This window comes from Siphateles boraxobius, unplaced genomic scaffold (assembly GCF_051911475.1).
Source record: "Siphateles boraxobius isolate OS27281-9 unplaced genomic scaffold, OSU_SipBor_1 65, whole genome shotgun sequence".
Classification (NCBI taxonomy): Eukaryota; Metazoa; Chordata; class Actinopteri; order Cypriniformes; family Leuciscidae; genus Siphateles; species Siphateles boraxobius.
The window spans coordinates 13925372-13950530 of record NW_027509192.1 but is presented as its reverse complement, the minus strand read 5'-3'; the positions used below and the strand labels follow the sequence as shown (position 1 = coordinate 13950530).

General features: G+C 36.7%; 1 protein-coding gene across 1 annotated transcript in view; it reads right to left on the bottom strand.

Moving 5' to 3' along the window:
- The window catches only part of tln2b (talin 2b), a 154979-nt gene that overhangs the window by 60056 nt on the left and 69764 nt on the right, over window positions 1–25159 (bottom strand). Inside the window, exons 4-17 of the mRNA XM_077211108.1 lie at window positions 25000–25129; window positions 21312–21464; window positions 20948–21090; window positions 16167–16294; window positions 15822–15885; window positions 14441–14545; window positions 10789–10944; window positions 7258–7359; window positions 7005–7081; window positions 4944–5127; window positions 3485–3598; window positions 2890–2998; window positions 430–638; window positions 42–140 (exon numbers count right to left, since the gene is read on the bottom strand). Of these exons, the coding sequence (XP_077067223.1) occupies window positions 42–140; window positions 430–638; window positions 2890–2998; window positions 3485–3598; window positions 4944–5127; window positions 7005–7081; window positions 7258–7359; window positions 10789–10944; window positions 14441–14545; window positions 15822–15885; window positions 16167–16294; window positions 20948–21090; window positions 21312–21464; window positions 25000–25129 (1773 nt within the window). The remainder of the gene's footprint in view (window positions 1–41; window positions 141–429; window positions 639–2889; window positions 2999–3484; window positions 3599–4943; window positions 5128–7004; window positions 7082–7257; window positions 7360–10788; window positions 10945–14440; window positions 14546–15821; window positions 15886–16166; window positions 16295–20947; window positions 21091–21311; window positions 21465–24999; window positions 25130–25159) is intronic.

Sequence of the window (25159 nt, the reverse complement as noted above, 5' to 3'; positions counted from 1 at the left end):
AGTATTGACTATTACGCTCTATTCCAGAAAGAAAGACACACCTGGAATCTCTCGTCGGTTTCTCCTTCTCCCATTTGCTTCAGAAGATCTCCGCTGGCCTGTCCGATGCTGCCCGCCGCCGTCAGAACAGTCTGTCTGGGCTGTGGGGTGATATCGGCACTTAAGAAATGACCCACGTACGGCCAACCGCAACGTCTCAGAATACAATGCGCGGCTAATCACATCCTGCCTATCAGCTCTGCACCCCACTACAATTACCCCGTCTGGCACAAGCCAAACAAATAAACAGATTGTGACTGTGCTCTGTAAACCAGGAAGGAAAAAACAGTGCTTAACGAGTTCATTATCAAATCCGCCTGTAAACAGCAGTGCGTTACTGGTGGATTAGATGTGAAGGGGGCGAGGGGTTTGTGTGTTTGCATTCGTCACCTCTCCAGAAGCCGGTTCCACAGCTCTGAGCAGGTCAGACACGGCCCCTGTGAGGGTCCGGGCGGCCCCCATTAGATTCTGCCCGCTGCCCACTTCGTCCTCCATCAGAGCCGCCAGGAGCTTCACTCCCTTGGACATCTCCGTCAGGTTTGAGGAGATGGTGGTGATGGCGCAGCCCACGGCGGTATAGTCCGTGTCCGAAGGGTCACCTGGAGCGAATTGAAAAAGTGGCTGATTAAAATTGTGAAAGAGTGAGCGATTTAAAGGGATAATTCACCTAAAAATGCTAATTCTGTCATTCATTATTCATGCATTATGGAAATGACGACGACGGTAATGACATTTTTTGGGGGGAATTTTGCTGGAACTTTATTAAATTAAATCCTATTTACTCACTTTCTGCATACTTTGACAGGAGCTGTTATTGTTAACTAAAACTATTAAAAACGGGGTTTGATGATTAAAATAAAGCGAAAATAAAATTATTAATATTAGACGAAAAATTTAAACAAACAAATGGGAAAAAAATATCTTGCCAACTACCTGAAATAAATAAGTGCTAAAATTACTAAAACTAACACTGGAATACAAATTTAAATATATAGAAGTTAAAACAACAAAAACTAATAAAAATGACAATATTTTATAATAGAAAATATAAAAGAAAAAGCTCAAAATATTAATTAAAACTATAATAGTATATAAATAATACTAAATGAACACGGAACTTGACAAAATTGCAGCTTGTTAATGATACAATAATACAAATAAAAATAAAATAAATAAAAACAGATTTTTCTTAAACATCAGTTGTTTTTTTTAAACATCACATGACTCATTTTATCTTAATCTTTTCTGACACGGTCACATTCTTGGGCAACCTAATTAATTAATAATGCATAATGTATAATAATAGATTTTTACATAATAAATATTAAAGTCGTCTAAACTTTTTTCAGACTATTATAGTTGTAAGCACGTAATAATTTATATTTGTATTACTGACTTTAATAATGAATCTGAAAAGTGGGCAAAATAAGCTAAAATAAACTGCTGAATTGTTCACTATAAAAGCAGGAACATACAGTTTTACTTTCATGTCTTTAACACGCTCCACTCAAATGTGCAACAACATAATCATTATTAGTGAGCTCATTCAAAACGAGATCCACATTACCCATGTGCATTCCATCTATAGTGCGCACATCCACACATCACATTATATCCTAACAAGCTCTTCAGGGCATGAGAACAGATGTAAAGCACAGGCTGAAAAGAAGAAAAAAAACCCCAGTAAAGTTTGAGCTGGGTTGCTGGCTAACAGGCAAATCTCCGGACTATCAAACAGATGGCACGAGGAGATTAAATCCAGCAAAAACCTGGTCTGGTCCGCATGGAATCTCTCCAGAACGTGGGAAAGAATACACAAATCCTGCCAAGCAGTTCAGCTTCAGGACAACAAACTTCACATTAATTAATGGAAATATTTATTAGTGCAATTGGAGAGTAACATTATTTAACAGCGAGATGATATTTTTGCTGGTATGAAGTAATAAAATTAGCAATTGCAAGACTGCATGTTTAAATTTCATCTGAATCATCATCGTTTTCACACACTTGTGGTATTGGACAAATGATGTGTCGTCAATTATGTTTAACAGTGAATATACACATCTCAGGAAAATTACAGTGTGTAATTTTTGGGAAAAGTCATGATCATTTCCAACATGAATTTGATTTTCAGCACATCGTTTGTCTTCCTAAGGCTAATTTCATAGCATGTTATACTTTCTAAATACACTCTAAGGCTACAATTTATTCGATGGTCCACTTTAGACACTCTACTAAGTACCATTGAAACCACACTGCCTGGCCAAAAAACAAAGTCGCTGTTTGGATTTAAATAGGCAATGCTTAAGAGTCTATGATTGGATCATTATTGCAGTGATTATTATGTGTCTAGCATGTTATATGTTTGGCAACCATTCTAATTCATGGAGTGTGTAGCTTTTCATTTCTTAAACAACCACGTAGGAAGACACATCATGACTATTCCAGGATGACGATGTCGAGATTCATCAGGCTCAAACTGTGAAAGAATGGTTGGGAGGGAGAATGAAGAATAATTTTCACACATTAATTGGCACCTCTGATTCCAGACCTTAAATTCAGTGAAAGTCTTTGGGATGTGCTGGAGGAGACTTTACAGAGTGCTGGACTCTTGCATTGTGAATACAAGATCTTGACCAAAAAATGTATGCACCTCTTGCTGGATATAAAATTACAACATTTATTTCCATCAAGAGGTGCAACCATTTTTGGTTAAGATCTTGTAAAGTCTACTTCAGAACATCCCAAAGAATTTCAATGAATTTAAGGTCATATAAGCATTTGAAAAGAGGCTAAGTAAGGAATTTTTAATGTGATGGTTTATGGGTAATTCCTTATTCGGTCACATACCGGCAGTGAGGTTGACCACTGATGCGGTACCAGCCGTGATGGCATCCACTTGGGAGTGAATCTCATGTTTGGATTCATCCACCTTGTTCTGAACCCACATTCTGGACGCCTTTTTGGGAGAAAAGAGAGGAAAGTTAATACTAGTGTATTCATGTGTTTTTTAGGGATTGTTTTCCACTACGAAATATCAAGGTTATGTAAGCACAGGTAAATGATCAATGACCATCTCTGCAATAATAGTCAATAATGAACAATAATTGTAAGGCAATGTCACAATACACTGCTGTAATGTCACAATAACAAAAACCTTATTATAAAAAAACTAATTATGAAGCTTTTACTCTAGTTTGTGGCGCATATTCTGGCTCAATGTCCCTCATGGGATTTGAACTAGCAACCTTCTACTGCATAATAAATCACAAACAGGGCCATACTGTACGAGGATATTTCCTCCTAACACCATTAACCACATAAAATCAGACAATATGTGGTTTACAGCAGTACAAACAATCATTATTTTTGCACCAGTGCCACGAATATAATATACTTTACCTTTTAAAATACAGTTTTTTTTTGTCTCTGTATAATTTCTCACCATGTCGTGTCCTAGTGGTGGAAGATTATCGACCTCTCCCAGGTCAGCTTGCGCCTGATGGACAGCCTGCATACTGGTGTTGATGGTTCCCATCAGTGCTTGCTGGGCCAGACTCTGACGGCACAGGAAGTAGTCATTTAGAAGACGACACGCAGAAAAAAAAACTTAAACACACTCTATAGAAAAACCTGGTATGTATCTTTTTAGCACTTTGTTAGCAGCGAGTTACACACAAACGCGCGTCCCCTCACTCACTCGTTTCATTTGCTCGGGGTGAATATTGTTGGTGTAACAGGGCTTGAATTTTGGCGTGGGATTGTGCATATTGCGCATCATTTTACTCATTCCTGCAGATTTTGTGCTTGCACTAAAAGTGGGACATGAAGCCGCCTCTCAGTACTTGAGTTTTTTTCCGCTGCTTATTGCGCTTAAACAGTCAAATACACACAAAATAATGTCAAATTGCCGGTCTTGGAGAGTATTCACGTAAACACAGTCAGTTATATTTTAAGTATTGGAACAGTTACGAAATCGCATGTAACAGTATAATGGATCCGTGCATCAAGTCTTAAAGTGACAGCAGCCTAATATACCTGCTGCCAAATTATGAGCTAATATTAAAAATGTCTTCATGGCAGTCTTTAAAATGAAACTAAAACCATAAAAAAATGTGTTACTCAAAATAAAATAAACATTAAAGGTCCCATATTGTACAACTTTATGAAGTTTTATTTTAGGTTTTGATGTCCTTAAGAATATATATTTTCGGTGTAAGTACCAAAAACCATCTCAATATATTTTTACAGCTCCTTTCTCATGAGCTCTGCCAAGAACAGGTCGATTTTGGCCTGTCTACTTAATATTCAAGAGCCTCTCTTCTGATTGGCCTGTTGTTTTCTGAGTGACCCACCATTGGTGGAGGTGGTGACTGAAGGCGGTGACTGAGTAGTTCTGACATCACAAATATACGGAAGTCACAACAACTCGTGAAAAGGCACAGCTACTTTATGCAGGCTGTGTGTATTTGTCTGTGGATCGACTGTTTGGAAACTTATATGGTAGTTTCATAGTCCCTAGACCTCTGTTATCATCTTAAAACATGTAAACATCACAGTATCACAGTTATACTATAAAAAACCGCAGAAGATTCGATAAATGTCATTTAACAATCAATTTTGATAATTCACCTTGTCAACATAACCATCATAAAGCTTTGAGCTCCCAATTATCCCAATTATCAAATTTGACAGTCTAATTACCCACAAATAAATCACAATTTAGATTTAAGTAACACATGGATCCCTATGGCCTGTTTCATGAAGCTAGTTGAACAAGCTCTGAGTTTCAGAGTAGGTTTAGAGTTGACAAAACCATAGAAATCCAACCTGGTTTAAATCAGGTCCAGCGGTCTCACAAATGCGATCGAGATATAAACATCAGCGCAGTTGCGTGTTCTCACCAGAGGGGGCATGTGTCCTCTGTGCATCTGTCCCATGGTGATCTGCTGTTGAGCCGAGGGCATTGTGCCCATGTTGAACGTGTCGGGGCCTCCGATTGACCCCGACCGCATGATGCCAGGCAGTGCCACCGACCCGTGCTCGACTCGACCGACCCGATTAAATTGCTGCTGGAGGATAGTGGATCTACGAAACAAGAAATGTCTCATTATTAGACGCTGTCAGGCTGCTTTCACTCTTATATCTGTGAATGATGGTTGTTGTTGTTAATGTAATTACTGACTGACAGCTTTTAAAATCAGCTGAGTGGCTCTTCCCTATTCGCACCAGGAAAACACACGCTTCAGGGACTAATGCTTAATTAGAGCTCATTGTGAGAGGCCTCAATTTTTGGATTATAGTGCTAAAAGTAACATGAGTAAGCTGGCACGAGGACAGACGCAGGCGATGCCCGACGTCTCCCCTCCTCCTACAGAGAGAAGTGGGATGCCGTCGCCCATAACAACCACTTTCTAGGCAGTGCTCGAGAGGACGTGACCCATCTGTATATCCGATTCTGATAGAATCAGAGCCCAGGCTGGATAAAAGAGCTGCTGGGAAGAAGTGCCAGGCGAAGTAACTTTGAATTTTTTCTGCTAGCTTGGTCAAACCAGTAGCTCAGATTTGATACAAAAAGGTCTCTAAAAATGTTTATTTTTATTTTTCAGATTTAACTATAAAGGTCCTTTCTTTCTCTCGAAATTCTCGTCCCAAATTTTCGCAGATTAAAAAATAAATACGACCTCACGTTGTGTCAATCATGTTTACACACTGTCTCCGAAACTTTTGTCCGTCATAAAAAAATTCCGGGTTTGATTACTGTGTATTTCGCAATACAGAGCCACTGAATGACGAAAAAACGACCGGACTCAGTGTGCAAGGACCTTTACAGTTACAGTAAATTGATTTCATTAAAATGTATTTATTTATTACAATGAATCAATTTTCTTTATAGTTACATTTGATAAATCACCAAGAAAAAGTGAATATTCATTGGTCATCATAGCATTTTTTTGGTTTACTTTTTACCTTTAATCTATTACTGCTATTGATTATAGTGTATTAATATACTGATTTTTGGTCTTCATTTAGTGAAAAACAGTGGAAAATATGCCTTCATTCTTTTGTTACATTTGTCAGTATGGGACAATCGTAAAATATCAACCTTATTGATTTCGTGTAGAAATAATCTACTAACTCGATAAGAGAATATCGGTTGAAATGCAATTATTCTTTAAAGAAGCGTGTTGTAGTTTCACGACCTTGAGTGCAAGGCTTGTAAAGTCAAATTAAACAAATCAACCCTGTTGCAATGATTTTCTATGGTAAACAAGTGATTACTCACAACTGGATATTTGTAGCATTTAAATGATCTTGACAGACTAAAAGAGTACATTTTGCAAATATAACTGTTTGCAGTTATAATCTGTTAATTTAACTGTAAAACGGCCAACCCTGTTACTGCCAATCTTCCAACAGTACCTTTCTGAAGCCATAATTATATCCCAAATTTAATTACTGTAGCATGATATGGTAAAATGTAATTTATTAACACTTAAACACATTACTTTTTTGGTAGAATGTTTGAAATCTTATACAAATGTACTATAAAAAAAGCAATTTATCAAACTATAAGGCAGCCGTTTTATTAAATACATAAACCAAGATTTAGTGAGTGGCTGAGAAATAGTGAAATGTAGAAAGGGAAATATTCACACATTTACTATCTATCTCTTCCAGGAACCTGATATCTTAAATGACGCCTTGCTGATGATGTAGCACTTTTTGTGGAAATAATAATCTCTCTCTCTCGTGTTCTCAGCGCCTTTCACTTGAAGGGTAAAAGAAGAGAAAAGCGCGTCTCCAACATCATTAGAAACCTCAGTTACACACCATCAGTCGAATACAAATGAAACGCACTGATTCAAAACAACATTTATAGATGTGTAATCACAACGCAATTACAAGTGTGGCTTGAATGAATTCTGAGCATCATGGGATAAGAACAAGAGATCTCCACTGACTTTTTGGGGGATACAGATTCTTCCAGCATGGTGGATTCCTCATCACCGTCCAAACCAAACCGATCTTTACTCTGTTTCTGTAAAATAAGAACATCAAGGAAAACACCTGAGTGAATAAATGACACCAAATTTATGAAATAACTTCGTGACGGATAATTTAAAATAGTTCAGCCAAATAAAAAACAATTCTATTGACAACATTTTGTGTGAACTGTCCCTTTAATTCTCATGTTTTGCAGAGCCAGTGACTTGCTTTCTTAAGGATGATGTCAATGTATCCAGCGATGAGTTGTGAGATCTGCTCTCCTTCTGTGGTCTGGACGGAATAATAGCTCTCCTGGTACTCGCCGAAATCCTGCACAAGGCCACACACACACACACACACACACACACACACACACACACACACACACACACACACACACACACACACACACACACACATACACACACACAAACGAACATATATCAGATACGAGAAGCACACATCAAGGCTGTCTTCTTGTACAGTGTAGATGTGTGCTTTCTATTTTAGCTGACAGGAAATCAGCCAACTGTCCTTGGAGCACAAGTCCTGTACATGAGATGCTATAAGTGGCTCTTAATGGTGAAACAGAACTGCACATCTCAAAGCAAGGTTAAAACACTCATGTAAAAGAGGACTAGGGCATTTTATAGAGGAAAAAAAAACTATTATTACGTTATAGCAACAATAACATTTTTACAATGATATTAGCTGTTAACCCATCCAAGGGTTTCTTTGCGGAAAAAGGTTAAGCGCATTAAAATGTTTGCCTATATAGCTTCTTCCGTGTCAGTCTACAACATTGTTCGAGAAAATTGTTGAATAAAGTCATTATTTCTGTTTTTTTTTGTGCACAAAAAGTATTCTCGTTGCTTCATAACATTAAGGTTGAACCACTGTAGTCACATGGACTATTTTAACGATGTCTTTACTTCCTTTCTGGGCCTTGAAATTAGTTATAACGTTGCATTCTATGGGGGATCAGAAAGCTCTCGGATTTCATCAAAAATATCTTAATTTGTGTCCCGAAGATGAACGAAGGTCTTACGGGTTTGGAGCAGCACGAGGGAGAGTAATTAATGACATCATTTTCATTTTTGGGCGAACTAACCCTTTAAGCATAGCCATGTCGAAATTCCATTCAATATCATAATGATAAATGAACAACACACTCCAAGGCAGCAAACTTTAATTTCTTTCATCTTTGCCTCCCATTGTGCTATTTTCAAGTCTTTAAAGTGATTAAGTTGGATTCTTGCTGGTTTATATAATTGTAAATTCCTTCACACTTATATTTCATAAACAAATAAAATACATTTCTTATCAATGCTATTAATGCATCAATGCTTAGTAATTACATTAATAACATATAAATGGAGTCTATATATATATATATATGCACAGTATATACTGTATGTATACAATTATCATAATATAGTATGTATTATATTTCATTATTAAATTACAAAAAACATATCATAATATTATACATTTATACGTTTATTTATGATATTTAATTTTGATTAAGATTTAAATATAAAGTACAAAATAACAGAGATAATATATACAGGTGCTGGTCATATAATTAGAATATCATAAAAAAGTTGATCTATTTCAAGAATTCAACTTAACAGGTGAAAGTAATATATTATATAGACTCATTACATGCAAAGTGAGATATTTCAAGACTTTATTTGTTATAATTTTGATGATTATGGCTTACAGCTTATGAAACCCACAAAATCAAAATCCCAGAAAATTAGAATATTACATGAAATCACACAGTAATTACACAGGAATACCATGGTCATTGAACCAGGTTTTGGTTATTTTGGCAGTGTGGGCAGGTGCAAATCCTGCTCGTTCATCCAAATGAACGAATCTTTTTTCGAGTCATTTCGTTCATTCAACGAACGAAATGACTCAAAAAAAGATTCGTTCATTTGGATGAATGAGTTCGAACAGGAGAGTCACGAACGACGGTACGCGCTCGCGCTGTGCAAGAGAGGGGTGATCAGCGCGTACACGAGCGTGATTGACACTGCTAAGACATTCCTCCTGGCTCTGATTGGTTGTTTCTGACCGGGAGCGGTGTATTTCTGCAAATGGCAATAGGACCACAGGGAGGAGCCAGAGGAGCTTGATTTTTTCACAGATTATCTGTCTCATATTCTACTGTCAGGACATAATGACAGTTTTAACAAATATTTGTTTACAAAAGTTACCTACTGGAGCTTTAATATTGTCTGAATGCCATTGTCAGTATTTGCAAACTAATTTTTTTTAGTGTGACTAAAGAGTCCAAATACTTTTTGGGCCCATTGTATGTTATTTTGTACTTTGTATTTAAATCTTGTTAAACACAAAACAAAATGTAATATAACATACCTTATAATAAAATTATACATGTATATATTTATATATATTGTTTCTATACTGGTCATATAATTAGAATATCATCATGGCAAAAAAGATTTGTTCATTTTGATGAACGAGTTCGAACAGGATCACAAACGTGCATCACAGAACAGAGCAAGGCGAGCATTTGTGCTTATAAAAGTAAAGTTTTTTATTTATTTTTGAAATGACCGATCGTTTCGCTAGATAAGACCCTTATTCATCGTCTGGTATCGTTTTAAGCCATTTGAAGCTGCGCTGAAACTGACATTTGGACCTTGAAACGTTTGTGTCCTATTGAAGTCCATTATATGGAGAAAAAGCCTGGAATGTTTTCATCAAAAACCTTAATTTCTTTTCGACTGAAGAAAGAAAGACATGGACATCTTGGATGACATGGGAGTGAGTAAATTATCAGCAAAAGTTTTTTAAAAAGTGAACTAATCCTTTAACGTTATCTTACTAGCTATTTATAACTTATAGAAAGAGTGCAACGTTATAAAGTTACATGTATTGCAAAATACATAATGATTTGAGGACCAAGTTTGTAGTCAAAGTATGGGCAGGCCATAGTCAATGTAAAGCATATTGTTGATGTTTCGTCCCTATTAGTGAATGTTCCATAACTGTTTATAATCCGCCGTCATCGGTGGTCCTGCTTACTAGCCTGCGCGTTCACGGCAGGCTCCGCTGTGGGAGAGGAGCTGTGGAGGGAGGGCTGTAGCGTAGCAGAGAGCAAGGGGGTTGGACCTGTAAGTTGTGCTTGTTCAAATTTTCAGGCTAAGTCAACATTTTCTCAAAACTCCCTACTGCAGCTTTAAGGGCCAGATTTTGACGTTAAAAAAATACTGTCAGGATTTACTAGAGACATGCAGTGAAAAATTAGCACTGAAAAGGCGTGGAAACAGATATTTTTGTGGCTGACCTTATTGCATAGCTTATGCATTTGTAGGAGTTTCCCTTTCAGGCGCAACATGCAAGGTGATTTACTGAGGTTTGCGCTAGTGGTATTTGCGCCATTATTTACCGCCCCCAAAAAATCACGTCTTAAACCAGACGCTAATTTGCGCTTCTTTGGTAGATTGTGTTGGTCATTGTGGAAAGGATCTGACCGCGTCTGTGTTCTTTAATGTGCGACGCGTCGTCACTCGATCACGCGCAGAACATTCCACTCCCATCGGAGCTTTTATGGGATTGCGCTCTCACGCTAATTTCCCATGTTTAGTATATCTGGCCCAAAGTGTTATACATTATAGTGGCCACTGTATATGCAACTAAATTAGCATAGTGAATATATAGGCAAATAAGGTGACTGAAGAGTCAAAGGAACAATCCAATCACACTGTGGAGTGAATAACGTACCAGTGTGAAGCTCTTGGGTGAAGCCGCCCACCTCTTCACTGTGGTGAGGGGCCACTCCTGCACCACCTCTTTGGTCTTTTCATCCACCCTCATCACTGACTCTTTGGTAATGCCCAGCAGACGCGGGACCAACTTGTTCTTGCTTTTCATCTTCTCCTGTTGAAAAATAACACGAGGCGTTTGTGTATTGTGTGGCGAGGACTGAAATAGACAATGGGATGCTGATTGCTGACTTTTATTTCTGTATTTATAAAATAACTACATTTTGTTTTGCGCATTAATCATTTTGAAAGAAGTGTCTTCCTGTATGTGGTTTAATGTCCTTGTTTAAACACCCCCTCAGCAGAATAACGGATTGTTGAATCGCTTCTATGTTTGAAAAATACATACTGCACTGGCCCTCTGGAATATTATATTATACTATAAAAAAAAGAAAAGTACTTTTAAAAGTCTAGTCATTTAGTCTTTCTGCTCAAGGTAAACAGCCGAAAAATACTGATGACTCATCCTGCACTACAGAGCGTTTCGCCCAATCAAATGATCTTTACAATGAGAATGCCCCGCCCCCTGATACCACCTGTCTCCAAACAGTTGTGACAACTCTAAAACACATTGGTTGTTTAAAAAAAACGGAGCTCTTCATTATGCTTGTCATGTATTGATGTATCGATATGCTTCTCACTGGGTTTTTAAGTAGTTTTGTAGTAATCCAGCATGCAATTATTGGAATGCTCTGTTAGCTCACATACAATACTTCACCCAAATGTCTATTTGATGTCGATTATACGTTAGAACAGCATTTAACTGAAGTTTGAGTGACATTTATGATTCGGATGCATGTGAATTGACTCATTTGCATGGGTTTTTAAAAAAAAAGACACTTAAAATTAGATGGTTTCCAGATTCTTTGTTCCTTAATAGCGGTGACTTATGTGTGAAATCTGGTATACGAAATCATACAGTTTCACCTTGATACCGAATTAGAGCATCAGAAAGAGCCTCACATAGAATAGTAGTTAATATAACCCCCAAAAAGCGTGCATTAATACATTTTCACAACATAGTACAGCATCCAGGCACTTTTGGCATACTAATTAAACATTCTATGATCTAGACTGAGCATGCCAATCTTAATCTTGCATACTGACATCTCATTTTAAAGCTAATGTGCCACTTGACCATGGTGCTTTCTGCCATTTCCTCTCTCTCTCTCTCTCTCTCTCTCTCTCTCTCTCTCTCTCTCTCTCTCTCTCTCTCTCTCTCTCACACACACACGCCACGCACGCACACACAAAACAATTGCCTGCAAACGGCATCCTGCCAGATGGCTCGGACCACCACACAAATACATAATAACACTAAACGTTTAAATGACCTCTTGTGCCGAACATCTCAGGACTATTGTTTTCACCTGAGGGTCGAAAATAACAACCTCTGATAAGAGGGCATTATAAATAACAGCAAGACCCGCTGATTTTGTTTAGGGCCCTCATGCACAATTGACATCGTTTTTCAAGGGTGAGGTTTATGCAACATAAGTAAATATAGATTTTCTTTTTGGTAAATGTTCATTGTCTAATCGTCTGCGTCAGTCAGGAACGGTGCTTTTGCTAATTCAAAGCAGTGCAATCTATTGTTAGGCCCTATTAATTTGAAACCGGGCACTTAGTAACACTCCACTAATGACCTGAAACTGATCCTTGAGTGAGCGGCTTGTAAATCTTCCTCTGTGTGCCGTACAGATTAAAACTGCTTAATAGTCTTAAAAAACACAAACAGAACTGGAATAAATGAAAACACTTTCGAAGAACCCTGTATATGGATAAAGACTTACACAGGCTTACTTTTCAACAATTAATTACAAGGCTCTCTTGAATACTTGATTATGGTCAATTGCAGCATTCTGTGGTTAATTTATATATATATATATATATATATATATATATATATATATATATATACATATACATATACATACACACACATAATATATATATGTGTATATATATATATATATATATATGTTAGATACTAATCACGATTAATCGATTTGACAGAACTTATATATATTATTAATTTATTTATATAATATATTATTATTATTAATGTATGGTGGAATCAAAGTGGTGTAGATGGGCAAGCCATATAATGCCAGAATAAGGGCTAATATTGCTGAATACAAACAAAAGAATAATGATTAAAGAATAATGAAGATTAGGTCAGCCTTCTCTAAAAACTACATGACATGATCTTAGAAAATGTTTCATAAAAATCATAGTTTTAGAGATAACATCCTGAGATTTGAAATGAACCATGCCATCATTGTGTTTCTATGTAGCTACACTACAGCTCCATCATACATTTAAAATATTAATATCCATATTAATAACAGTCTGAGTCTTGGGGCCCTATCATACACGGCGCAATGGAAGTGTTTTTTGCTAGTTTCAGCCCGACGCAGTTATCATTTTCACGTCCTGCTCCACGTTGTTTAAATAGCAAACGCATTTGCGCCCATTTGTGCGCTCATGGGCTGCTGGTCTGAAAAGGTGTGAGGTGTGTTCAGGCGCGTTGTTGGCATGTTGCTATTTTGAGGCAACTGAAATAGGCTGTGCCATTGACCAACTGAAACCTGGTGTAAAGTCAATTGCGCAGTATTTATTTTTTTGGGTTATTTAAAGACCGCGTAAGTAAAATGTGCCTATAGGTGGGTCCACAACGCGAGTACACTTTTTCCCGTAGATGTTTTGCTCATGCTTTAACCTTGCACACGAGCAGATCCGTTTCCTCGTTAGAGAAGCGTTCAGTTTTTCCACTTGCAAATTCCACCATGTAAATAGCGAATCCGCCATAGCGCGAATGCAACTGGCTTTTAAAGGAAATGGGAGATGAGACTCTGCTTGGTTTATTGCATGTTATGCCCAAAACACACCCATTACTCATTAAGAGAACAGGGACAACCTTTTTAGACCGCCGACATTTTTCCCGTCGTTAAACTAGCAAAAGTGGATTCGGACACGCCCTAAGTGTGCTTGTGCCGTGAGCTTCAGACCATGCGCTTACAATGTTAAAATGGGGCCCCTTGAACGGTAAAGTCTCCAGGCTTTCTAAATATATGTTGGTTATGCGTCTATTCAAAATTACTTATGAGCATCAACCTTTTTATTTTGGGTATGTCATTTATGCCCCATTAGCCAAAATAGGGGGTGTGGGAGAAGGGGTTAAATAGTTAGTTTAAAAAAGATATAAACCCTTAGTTGATGTGTAGTTGAAGAACACACCCATGTGTTTTGCAAATTTTTTGTGTCTGCGATTATATTCTCTGAGAGCACTGATAATATGGATCGTTTAATCATCTTTCCAATCACTATGTTTGCTGGTTTATTGTGGATTCCAGTATTTCCTGCATCGCTATTCAGCGGCAGTGCTGCACCGCAACAAAAGAAATTACATTTTACTCGACTTGTGTGCTTGCAGTCTGAATTGAATGTGATGAGAGAAAAAAAAAATGTGTGGCACAAAATAATACAATGATAATAAATCTTAACATCTTTCTTAACTGGCTACATGCACACACCGTTTATCTGCATTTTAAGGCTTCAAACATGACTCGTCCAATCAGAATTTAGATTTTGTACTTTTTAATACTCACCTTCACTAGGAAAAACGACACTCCGTATGTGCGTAGGGACCTGGCAAGCTTCACATACTTGACTTTCGCCTCGATCTCCGTCATCTCACCGCAGATTTTGTGATCCTGGTGAGGAGATTAGATCAAGAACATTTCCAGGGCATTGTGGGATTTGAACCAGGCACCTTTTGGTCACATTACAACTTAGTCTTTTGCATTATCAGGTTTTAATTCACATTTGTGTGCTCTAAATAATTCCCGTTTCTGTTTTCAGTTTTATAACTTAATGTTTTATCAAGTTGGGCTTTCAAGGTAAAACTAATTTAAATGTCAGAAAGCAGAAGGCCTTTCTCAAGCTGAATAAACATATACTGTATATACACAAGCTATAATCTAACATTAACATCATTCAAAGTTATTATTTTAACAATATAGATAATTGGAATTCTGTACATTTAAGTATAACAATTTTAATTAAAGTATTTAATTTTCTTGGTAACTTTACAATAAAATTTCATTTGTTAACATTGACGGTTACCTATATTAGTTCACATGAACTAACAATGACAGTACTAACAATACTTGAACATCATTTATCTTAATGGTAATTGCAACATTTACTACCTAATTTTTAAGATCAAAAGTTCTATTTTTTAATAACATTCGGTAATGCACATTAAACTAACATGAATATAAACATTTTCATTAACCAACATGAACAAAGGTTAATAAATGCTATAAAAATATATTACTCACTGTTAGTTTTGTTAACAAATTAGACCTTATTTTTAAAGTGTTAACATTATCTCTTTCTAATGACCAAAAGCATAATATTTAGATGTATCCTATATGTTGCCTTATAACACATGATTTCTCCCCCTATTAAAAATGGAACATTCCTTAAAATTGTGAGACTCAAAAAATTAATATTTTGGACATAATTTGGATCTTTTCAACAGAAAATTGATCAATAACTACAAACCAAGCTTTGATCCCAGATCTAAATTTAAGCTTCATTTTCAACCCTGTTACGCATTTGGTTGTAGAATTGTTTTACATTTTGTATAAAATCAAATGTTGATATTAACTTGATAGTAAAAAATTAGGGGGGAACCGAAATCAGAGTAAAACCAACAACTTCAACAACATTATTTAGATTGTATTTAGATATGTTACAAATATTAGTAACATACAATTTACGTTATAATTTATAATGCACGTGAAATAAAACCATTCATCTAATATTTAGCTTGACCTCCAGGAATCCACATTTTCTTGAAGGTTAAGCAGCTCCTTATACGGACCATGTTTTGAAAATATAATGGTTGTTTTCTGTATCTTATTCATGGAGGGTGCCTAATAGCATGTTTTCCTGGAGTAAAGTCGACAGAGGGTCACGTACCTGAAAAATTCTCTTCTCCGCCCCCCTCTGCTTGATATATTCTTTTGGTAGGAACTCCTTTAGGCTGCAAATACATTTCACATGTTTACGCTCATACTACACAAACAGTTTCCCTCAGAGCAAAACAAAACACATGAGGTCATCCTGGCGGGAATTACATCTTCATAACGTACGCCCACATCGATTCTTAAGGCTTCCAGACATCACAAAATTCGTACAAATAATTGTCTGGTCTAAAATGTAATCAGATAACAACCGAGAGAGTGTGTTTTGTGTGTGTGTGTTACAGTGACAGTGTTGAATGGGTTGCATATGATACCGCAGCTACAGGGCATGTGGTCTTACTCTAAAAATCCTGGCTTGTGTTTGTGCTCCACGTGGGGACCGAATTGGATATGTGCCTGAATTCCAGAAAACTCGCAGGCCTTATCAAAGGACACGGGGTGGGATCCGTTCAGAATGTCATCCCTGGCCTGAATCAGAGACAGGAAACAAGAGCAGATGTTACAGAAGGTAATAAGAGTGCTAACAAAGATGTTACAGAAGGTGTGTAGTTTATTCGCAAAACGTTCCAAAACAAACAAAAAAGCAGAAAACACAACATTTGAAGGACTGTCAACATCTTTAATGAATATTTAGAGATGTATATCTATATGTATTTTTATTTGTGGCCTTTAATATCACAATGAAATCAAAAATTAAAAAAGAAAATTAATGGAGTATTTATTATAATAAATGACTTATCTGTACATGTCATTTCAAAAACAATCTAAAATTATTAAAAAGTCTCTTCTCTCCTCTGATGACGTGTTTACTGGCGTGAAGGCGGGGCAACGTGTCACTCACATGAGATCCACCAATAGCAAACCACATCCATCCAATCAATTCCCAATGGACAAAATGAAGTCCCGCCCAACATTTAGTTCTTGCTACAGAAGGGTGTTTCACTCAGACATACCTCACGATAGGGAAGAAAAGATGATCACAACTTCCGTTTCATGAACATTTTTAGTTTAAGGGGTTTGACTGAGAATTTTGACTAAGAAACCCTGTTATTTGGAAAACTGTTTTGTGAAGATTCATTTAAGAATTCTCCTTTTGAGCACGACAATAAAATTGCAGCATAAAAGTTTGGAACAATGTAATGTTTCAATAAAACAGTGTGGTGACACTGAGTGCTGTGTTATATTACAGACGGCCTGCGGCAGCCCGTCTGTTCGAGTGTCTCCTGATGTACACCTGAGTATAGTTTAGAGAAAATTTTTAGGTCCAACTTTAGTTTAGGGTCCAATTCTCACTATTAACTATGAATTTTGCCTCAATAAACTCTTTACTGAACTAATTACTGTACTTATAAGTACTAATAAACAGCAAATATCCTAGTAATAAGCATGATACCAAGTAACTAGTTAATACTGAAAATTGGACCCTAAACTAAAGTGTTACAAAATTTTAGTACCTACACACCCGCCAAGTGAGTATTTACAAAATAAGTGGCGTCAATTTGTCTAGTTTTCAAACAATTTGAATAAATGAATTAAAAGGACAGAGGAAGACATATGAGTGTGAATGGGGAATGAGGTCATGGAAGTTTTACATAATCATAAACAAGTTCATGTTTATGATGACACCCTCAGGACATCCACCAGTCATCTCGCATCGCTCCCAGATGACATCAACATGGTAACAGTAGCAGATACAGTCAGTTTGGGTTTATGGGAACACATCATGACAAACTCAGATACGACATGGTTACACCCCCAGTACGGAGCAGAGAAATCCCCTTCAGCTTGCCAAACACTCCTGAGTGCATACATGTGTAATGGTCTGTGTGTGTGTGTGTGTGTGAGTGCCGCTCTTCTGTTTCTCAAAGTATGTGGGTGTGTGTGGCACCATGTCAGAGAATTTCAAGGGGGCGTGTGTGTTTACTACAGAGGAAGAGAGAGACAGAGGGAGATTGAGGAAAGGGAGGAGAAGTGTTACTCTATATGTGTGTGTCCTGACTCATGTGCACCCATTCAACTGCACGAACATACAAAAAAAGAACTGTATCCATCACTTACAAAAGGTACCACGGTATTATTAGCCGAAGCACTGTAGAATACAATGTAAATACCATGGTACAAATACCAATACCAATTTTTGGACATGTATCATGGTAATACCATGAAATTCTTTTTGGAATTTTTGGAGAGTTAACCATGTTAATACCATGTTTCTGGACATGGTAGAACCATGTTGCATGAATATGATAATCAAAGTACCATTGTAATACCATGTTTTAGGTACATGGTAAACAAATATCAAAGTTTCATGACATAACATGATTTTAGAAAAATACCATGTTAATACTATGTTTTTTGACAAGGAACTCTAGTGATGCTGTGTATTTGGGAATGGTAACAAGCTTATACCATGGTTTTGTCATGAGAGCATATTTAGATACATTTTTAAGACCGAAAAATGTTTTACAGATGGTAGAAATTTGACTTTTAATTAGAGCAGCCATCAAATGTTAGAAAGTATTTTGGGTTATTCCGCAGAGGTTTTAGGTCCAATAATTAAAACCTCTGTTTTTTTGGAATTAAGTAGTAGGAAATAACTAATCATCCAATTTTTAATATCAATTATGCATTTTGTTAATTTTTTGCATTGGTAAGTTTCGCCAGGGTGCAAAGAAATATAGAGCTGAGTATCATCAGCCTAACAGTGAAAGCTAACGCCATGCTTCCTTATGATATCTCCCAAAGGCAGCATGTACAGGGTGAAAAGTAAAGGTCCTAGTACTGAGCCTTGTGGTACACCATACTGAACTTGTGAGCGATATGACACCTCTTCATTTACATAGAACATAGTTGTGAGGCATAACTATGTATAATGTTATTTAAACAAAAACTGTGATACTATGTTTTTTGAACAAATGTACCATGCTAATACCACGGTTTTCATAAAAATATCAAAATATCTTGTAGTATTATATACATACTATAATATGCTAAAATTAATATGGTAACCACAGTATTATCATGTTTCTGAACATGGTAATGTTGTAATAATATCAACATTTTTGGACATGTACCAACACAATCTTAAACAAACATACATGGTAATACAATGTAGCATGTAGGTTACCATACTAATACCATGTTTTGGGGGATTTTCTTAAGCACACGTAATCATAATACCAGTATACATATCAAAGTGCCACTGTAACATGATACTGCCACAGTTTTTGAATGTGAAAATTGGATATATTGTAAACAAACATTTAATTACAAGGATACAGCCATTCTTTTTCCATTTTTTCCATTCAAACCCAGATACACTGACCATTTACAAGGAAATAAGTGCTTATAAATTACTTTATATGAGCTAACAAGTGCAGGTGACTGAGTATGTGCATGTTTATCAGCGGGCAGTTGCTCTGGACTCCTCAGACAGACACACTAATGCATCTGCAGCGAACCATGTGCTCCAGAGGCCCGCGTGCTACAACAGCCTCATGGCCTTGAGGGAAAACACGCACTAGTGCAGAGCTCCTTGAGTGGTCGCACACATTCCCACTAGACTACTCACACACACACATTTACATACATAAACATGTATGCATGAAAACCTGCTGGCCATTTTGTGACACTAGTCCTTATGACTCAAACCAGAGAGAAAATGAAATATGTTTGGTGTGAATGTGTGACAACATCACATGTAAGACCATGTGCGAACGAAGCATGACGCAATAAAACATCACACAATACATTTCAGTTTCCCGTTTAAGAATATTTGAGCTGGTTTGTAATGTGATCATTATTTTTGCTGCATTAAACTAACCAACAAAAATAATGTGTTATTTTTTCCAGTCCTATTATATTCATTGAATCATGTCGGTTAGCTCCATCCAAAATTATATCGTATTGATCCAAATTCCCACAAAGATACATAATAAACATCATGTTCCACGAGTTTTAGAATTTTACACGCATAAAAAAAAAAAAAAACAATACTCAAAAAGTGCCAAATTAGGACAAGGCGTCAAAGCATGTGTAAACTAAGCATGATGCAATAAAATAAGGTTATTTTATTGCATCATTTTATTTCGATGGTCCACTTTAGACACTCTACTTACTATAAGTATCTTTGCAACAACATGCCAACTAACTCTTATTAGAGTACTAGTAGACTGTTAGGTTATGGTTAGGTGTTAGAGTTTGGGTAAGTAGAATAAGTTGACATATAGTTGCAAAGTTACTTATAGTCAGTAAAGTAGACCATTGAAAAAGAAAGCGCCGCCCACAATGAAATCTCACTGGTTCAAATTCCTATATAGACAAAAAAAAACATAAATTATGTTCTGATTATTTGTGGATTTTGCATTGCATTACAATCTGAAAAATAAATAAATAAATAAAATTGCCTAATTAGGAAGAGATGTGAGAGAAATGTTATCCATACTGCCTATGGGGAGGAAAAGACAAATCGACAAATCAGCAGCTGTGAAGATAAGCGCATTGCCTTCTAGGCTGACCAATAATTCATTCATAAGTGCAAAGGACTATTTCACTGCTTTCATAAAACTAAAATGACAATATTTAAACACTTAAATGTCTGTGCAATACTGGCTCTGAGAAATTAATTAATTGTTAGAGCAGGTGGCGATGAGGAGGTTTTGGTAAACTTGTGCAATACAGTTAAATCAGCCAAAAAAGACATAGACAGACAGAATGTCAGTAAAAGAGAATAACAACAAGTCAATAAAAAAAGATTATTATTGTTGAAATACAACATAATTATCAATAATTATAAAGGGTTTCAGGGTGAAGAACTTCCAGGTCAAAGAGCTGTTGCTAAAACTCACTAGCTAATTATAGTATATTATTGTATAATATATTGTATTATATTATTCATAACCTGCCATGAAGGACAAAAGTATCAAATGAAAAAATTCTAGCTCCGCCCACAGTGAAATCTCAATAGGTTAAAAACATTGGTGTAAAAAAAAAACTTGCCTTGCCTAAATTTAACATCAAATACGATCTGATTGGCTGATTTTTTTTTTGTGACAACCTGGATCAGGATATGATCTGAAATAGAAAAAGAGCAAAAAGCGATAGACATAAATGATCTTTTACCTGTACGTAGAGGAGGTTGAGCTGGACTGGATCACGAGAGTCTACGTTCTGATCAGAATAGAAGAACTTCCTTCGTAGAAGTAGTATCTCGCTCTCTTCTACACCCTGCTCCCGAAACGTCCGACTGTGGTCTAGCCAGTTCACTGCAAATTAAACATTTGGCCTTGTAACCAATAGCAGCAGAATTCTTTTTTCAATTATGTGTATTACCAACACAGTTCCAATCCAACAAGCATATAATATGGGGGGGGGGATGATACTAATTATTATATCAGTAAAAGATTTGGACGGTGTGTGTGTAAATCTGGCAGGAAGGTTTGTTTCTGTTTGCTAATGTTTTTTTCACAGTTGCCAGGAGCCTCACAATCATCATCGGTGTGAAGTTTGGCTTTCAGCTTCTCCATCTTCCTCTCATCACGCAGGAGGGTTCTGTCTTTCTTCAGCGTTCCCATTCCATCTTCTCGCTTCTCCTCCACCTGCTCTTGGATCAGTGAGTACTCCTCATAATTAGTGATTCCTGTGGAGCACGAGATCATCAGCACTCTTTATCTGTCAATCTCACAGTCCATTTTGAGCAGTTTTTGTGGGAAACTTTAGTAAAACAAATATCATTCAGCCTAAAGGAAATTCTGGAAAACACAGTTACTCTTTGTGCCTAGTTGTAAACCATTCAGAAATCTGAAAAGAAATTCCTTTTTCTAATGTGACTTTTAAGGGAAATCTAAATCTAATAAATGTGTATAAATCTAATACACAATGAGAAATGATGAGAACAAATAAAATATATTTTGTTTACTTGTTACTAGTGATGCAAAGATATTACAATTCTGACAGATGCATGGCAGATATTAGAAATGTATACTATTTAGTTTAAATAATTAACAAATAAAACATTAAAAACTAAAATCAATCATTTTAAATGCTACAAGTGAATTTAGGCTTCACAATATTATAATGTACAGTACAGTATTAAAAATGAATATTTACTTTGAAATTAGCTAAAGATTACATTAAACTGTTATTAAATTATTAGTGTTTTTAAAGATTAAGTTTAGAGCATTAGATAAAAACGTTAATCTAAATGTAAAAAAGAAAATTAGCATGCACAATTAAACATCCAATACTGACATACCAAATACAGACAGACAGACAGTGGATGGATGGATGGATGAACGAATGGACAAACTTATATGATAGATAGATGATAGATGGATGAATAGATAGATGGATGAAAGGATAAACTTACAGGTCCTTCTCAAAAAATTAGCATATTGTGATAAAGTTCATTATTTTCCATAATGTAATGATACAAATTAAACTTACATATATTTTAGATTCATTGCACACCAACTGAAATATTTCAGGTCTTTTATTGTTTTAATACTGATGATTTTGGCATACAGCTCATGAAAACCCAAAATTCCTATCTCAAAAAATTAGCATATCATGAAAAGGGTCTCTAAACGAGCTATTAACCTAATCATCTGAATCAACTAATTAACTCTAAACACCTGCAAAAGATTCCTGAGGCTTTTAAAAACTCCCAGCCTGTTTCATTACTCAAAACCGCAATCATGGGTAAGACTGCCGACCTGACTGCTGTCCAGAAGGCCATTGACACCCTCAAGCAAGAGGGTAAGAAACAGAAAGAAATTTCTGAACAAATAGGCTGTTCGCAGAGTGCTGTATCAAGGCACCTCAGTGGGAAGTCTGTGGGAAGGAAAAAGTGTGGCAAAAAACACTGCACAACGTGAAGAGGTGACCGGACCCTGAGGAAGATTGTGGAGAAGGACCGATTCCAGACCTTGGGGGACCTGCGGAAGCAGTGGACTGAGTCTGGAGTAGAAACATCCAGAGCCACCGTGCACAGGCGTGTGCAGGAAATGGGCTACAGGTGCCACATTCCCCAGGTCAATTCACTTTTGAACCAGAATCAGCGGCAGAAGCGCCTGACCTGGGCTACAGAGAAGCAGCACTGGACTGTTGCTCAGTGGTCCAAAGTACTTTTTTCGGATGAAAGCAAATTTTGTATGTCATTCGGAAATCAAGGTGCCAGAGTCTGGAGGAAGACTGGGGAGAAGGAAATGCCAAAATGCCTGAAGTCCAGTGTCAAGTACCCACAATCAGTGATGGTCTGGGGTGCCATGTCAGCTGCTGGTGTTGGTCCACTGTGTTTTATCAAGGGCAGGGCCAATGCAGCTTGCTATCAGGAGATTTTGGAGCACTTTATGCTTCCATCTGCTGAAAAGCTTTATGGAGATGAAGATTTAATTTTTCAGCACGACCTGGCACCTGCTCACAGTGCCAAAACCACTGGTAAATGGTTTACTGACCATGGTATTACTGTGCTCAATTGGCCTGCCATAGAGCATCTGTGGGATATAGTGAAGAGAAAGTTGATAGACGCAAGACCCAACACTCTGGATGAGCTTAAGGCCGCTATCGAAGCATCCTGGGCCTCCATAACACCTCAGCAGTGCCACAGGCTGATTGCCTCCATGCCACGCCGCATTGAAGCAGTCATTTCTGCAAAAGGATTCCCGACCAAGTATTGAGTGCATAACTGAACATAATTATTTGAAGGTTGACTTTTTTTTTGTATTAAAAACACTTATTTTATTGGTCGGATGAAATATGCTAATTTTTTGAGATGGGAATTTTGAGTTTTCATGAGCTGTATGCCAAAATCATCAGTATTAAAACAATAAAAGACCTGAAATATTTCAGTTGATGTGCAATGAATCTAAAATATATGAAAGTTTAATTTTTATCATTACATGATGGAAAATAATTAACTTTATCACAATATGCAATTTTTTTGAGAAGGACCTGTATATGATAGAAAGATTATGGATGGATGGATGGATGGATGGATGAAAGGATAAACTTATATGATAGAAAGATGATAGATAGATGGATGGATGGATGGATGAAAGGATAAACTTATATGATACAAATATGATAGATAGATGGATGGATGGATGGATGGATGAAAGGATAAACTTATATGATGGTAAGATGATAGATGGATGGATGGATGGATGAATGGACAAACTTATATGGTAGATAGATGGATGGATGGGAAGGAATATGGTTGATGGATGAACGGACAAACTTATATGGTAGATAGATGGATGGATGGGAAGGAATATGGATGGATGGATGAACGGACAAACTTATATGGTAGATAAATGGATGGATGGGAAGGAATATGGATGGATGGATGAACGGACAAACTTATATGATAGATAGATGATAGATAGATGGAATGGATGGATGGATGAAAGGATAAACTTATATGATAGAAAGATGATATATATATGGATGGATGAAAGGATAAACTTATATGATGGAAAGATGATAGATGGATGATGGATGGATGGATGATCGGACAAACTTATATGATAGATAGATGATAGATGGATGGAATGAATGGATGGATGAAAGGATAAACATATGATAGAAAGATGATAGATAAATGATGGATAGATGGATGGATGGATGAAAGGATAAACTTATATGATGGAAAGATGATAGATGGATGGATGGATGGATGGATGAACGAAAGGAACAAACTTATATGATAGATGATAGATAGATGGAATGGATTGATGGATAAAAGGACAAACTTATATGATAGAAAGATGATAGATGGATGGATGGATGGATGAAAGGATAAACTTATATGATGGGAAGATGATAGATGGATGGATGGATGGATGGATGAGCGAATGGACAAACTTATATGATAGAAAGATGATAGATAGATGGATGGATGGATGGATGGATGGATGAAAGGATAAACTTATATGATGGGAAGATGATAGATGGATGGATGAACGGACAAACTTATATGATGGATAGATGATAGATGGAAAATGGATGGATGGATGGACACACTTAGATAGATAGATAGATAGATAGATAGATAGATAGATAGATATAGATAGATGGTATGTTAGGTATGTTATTCCTTGAAAACTCTCATTGTTGCAGCCTGGTACCTTCTAAGCACAACATTTCTGTCAAATATAGATCAAGGAAGGACCCACCTATCCTGCTGCAGATGGTGACCAACAGCTCCCCTACTGTTTTGGAGTCATCCACCATTATGGTTTTGATGGTTCCATCCAACATTTTGATCTTCTGAGGTCTTTGTTTTTTCTTGTACTCCAGGACGTCCTGTACATGACAAGAATAACCACTGAAATG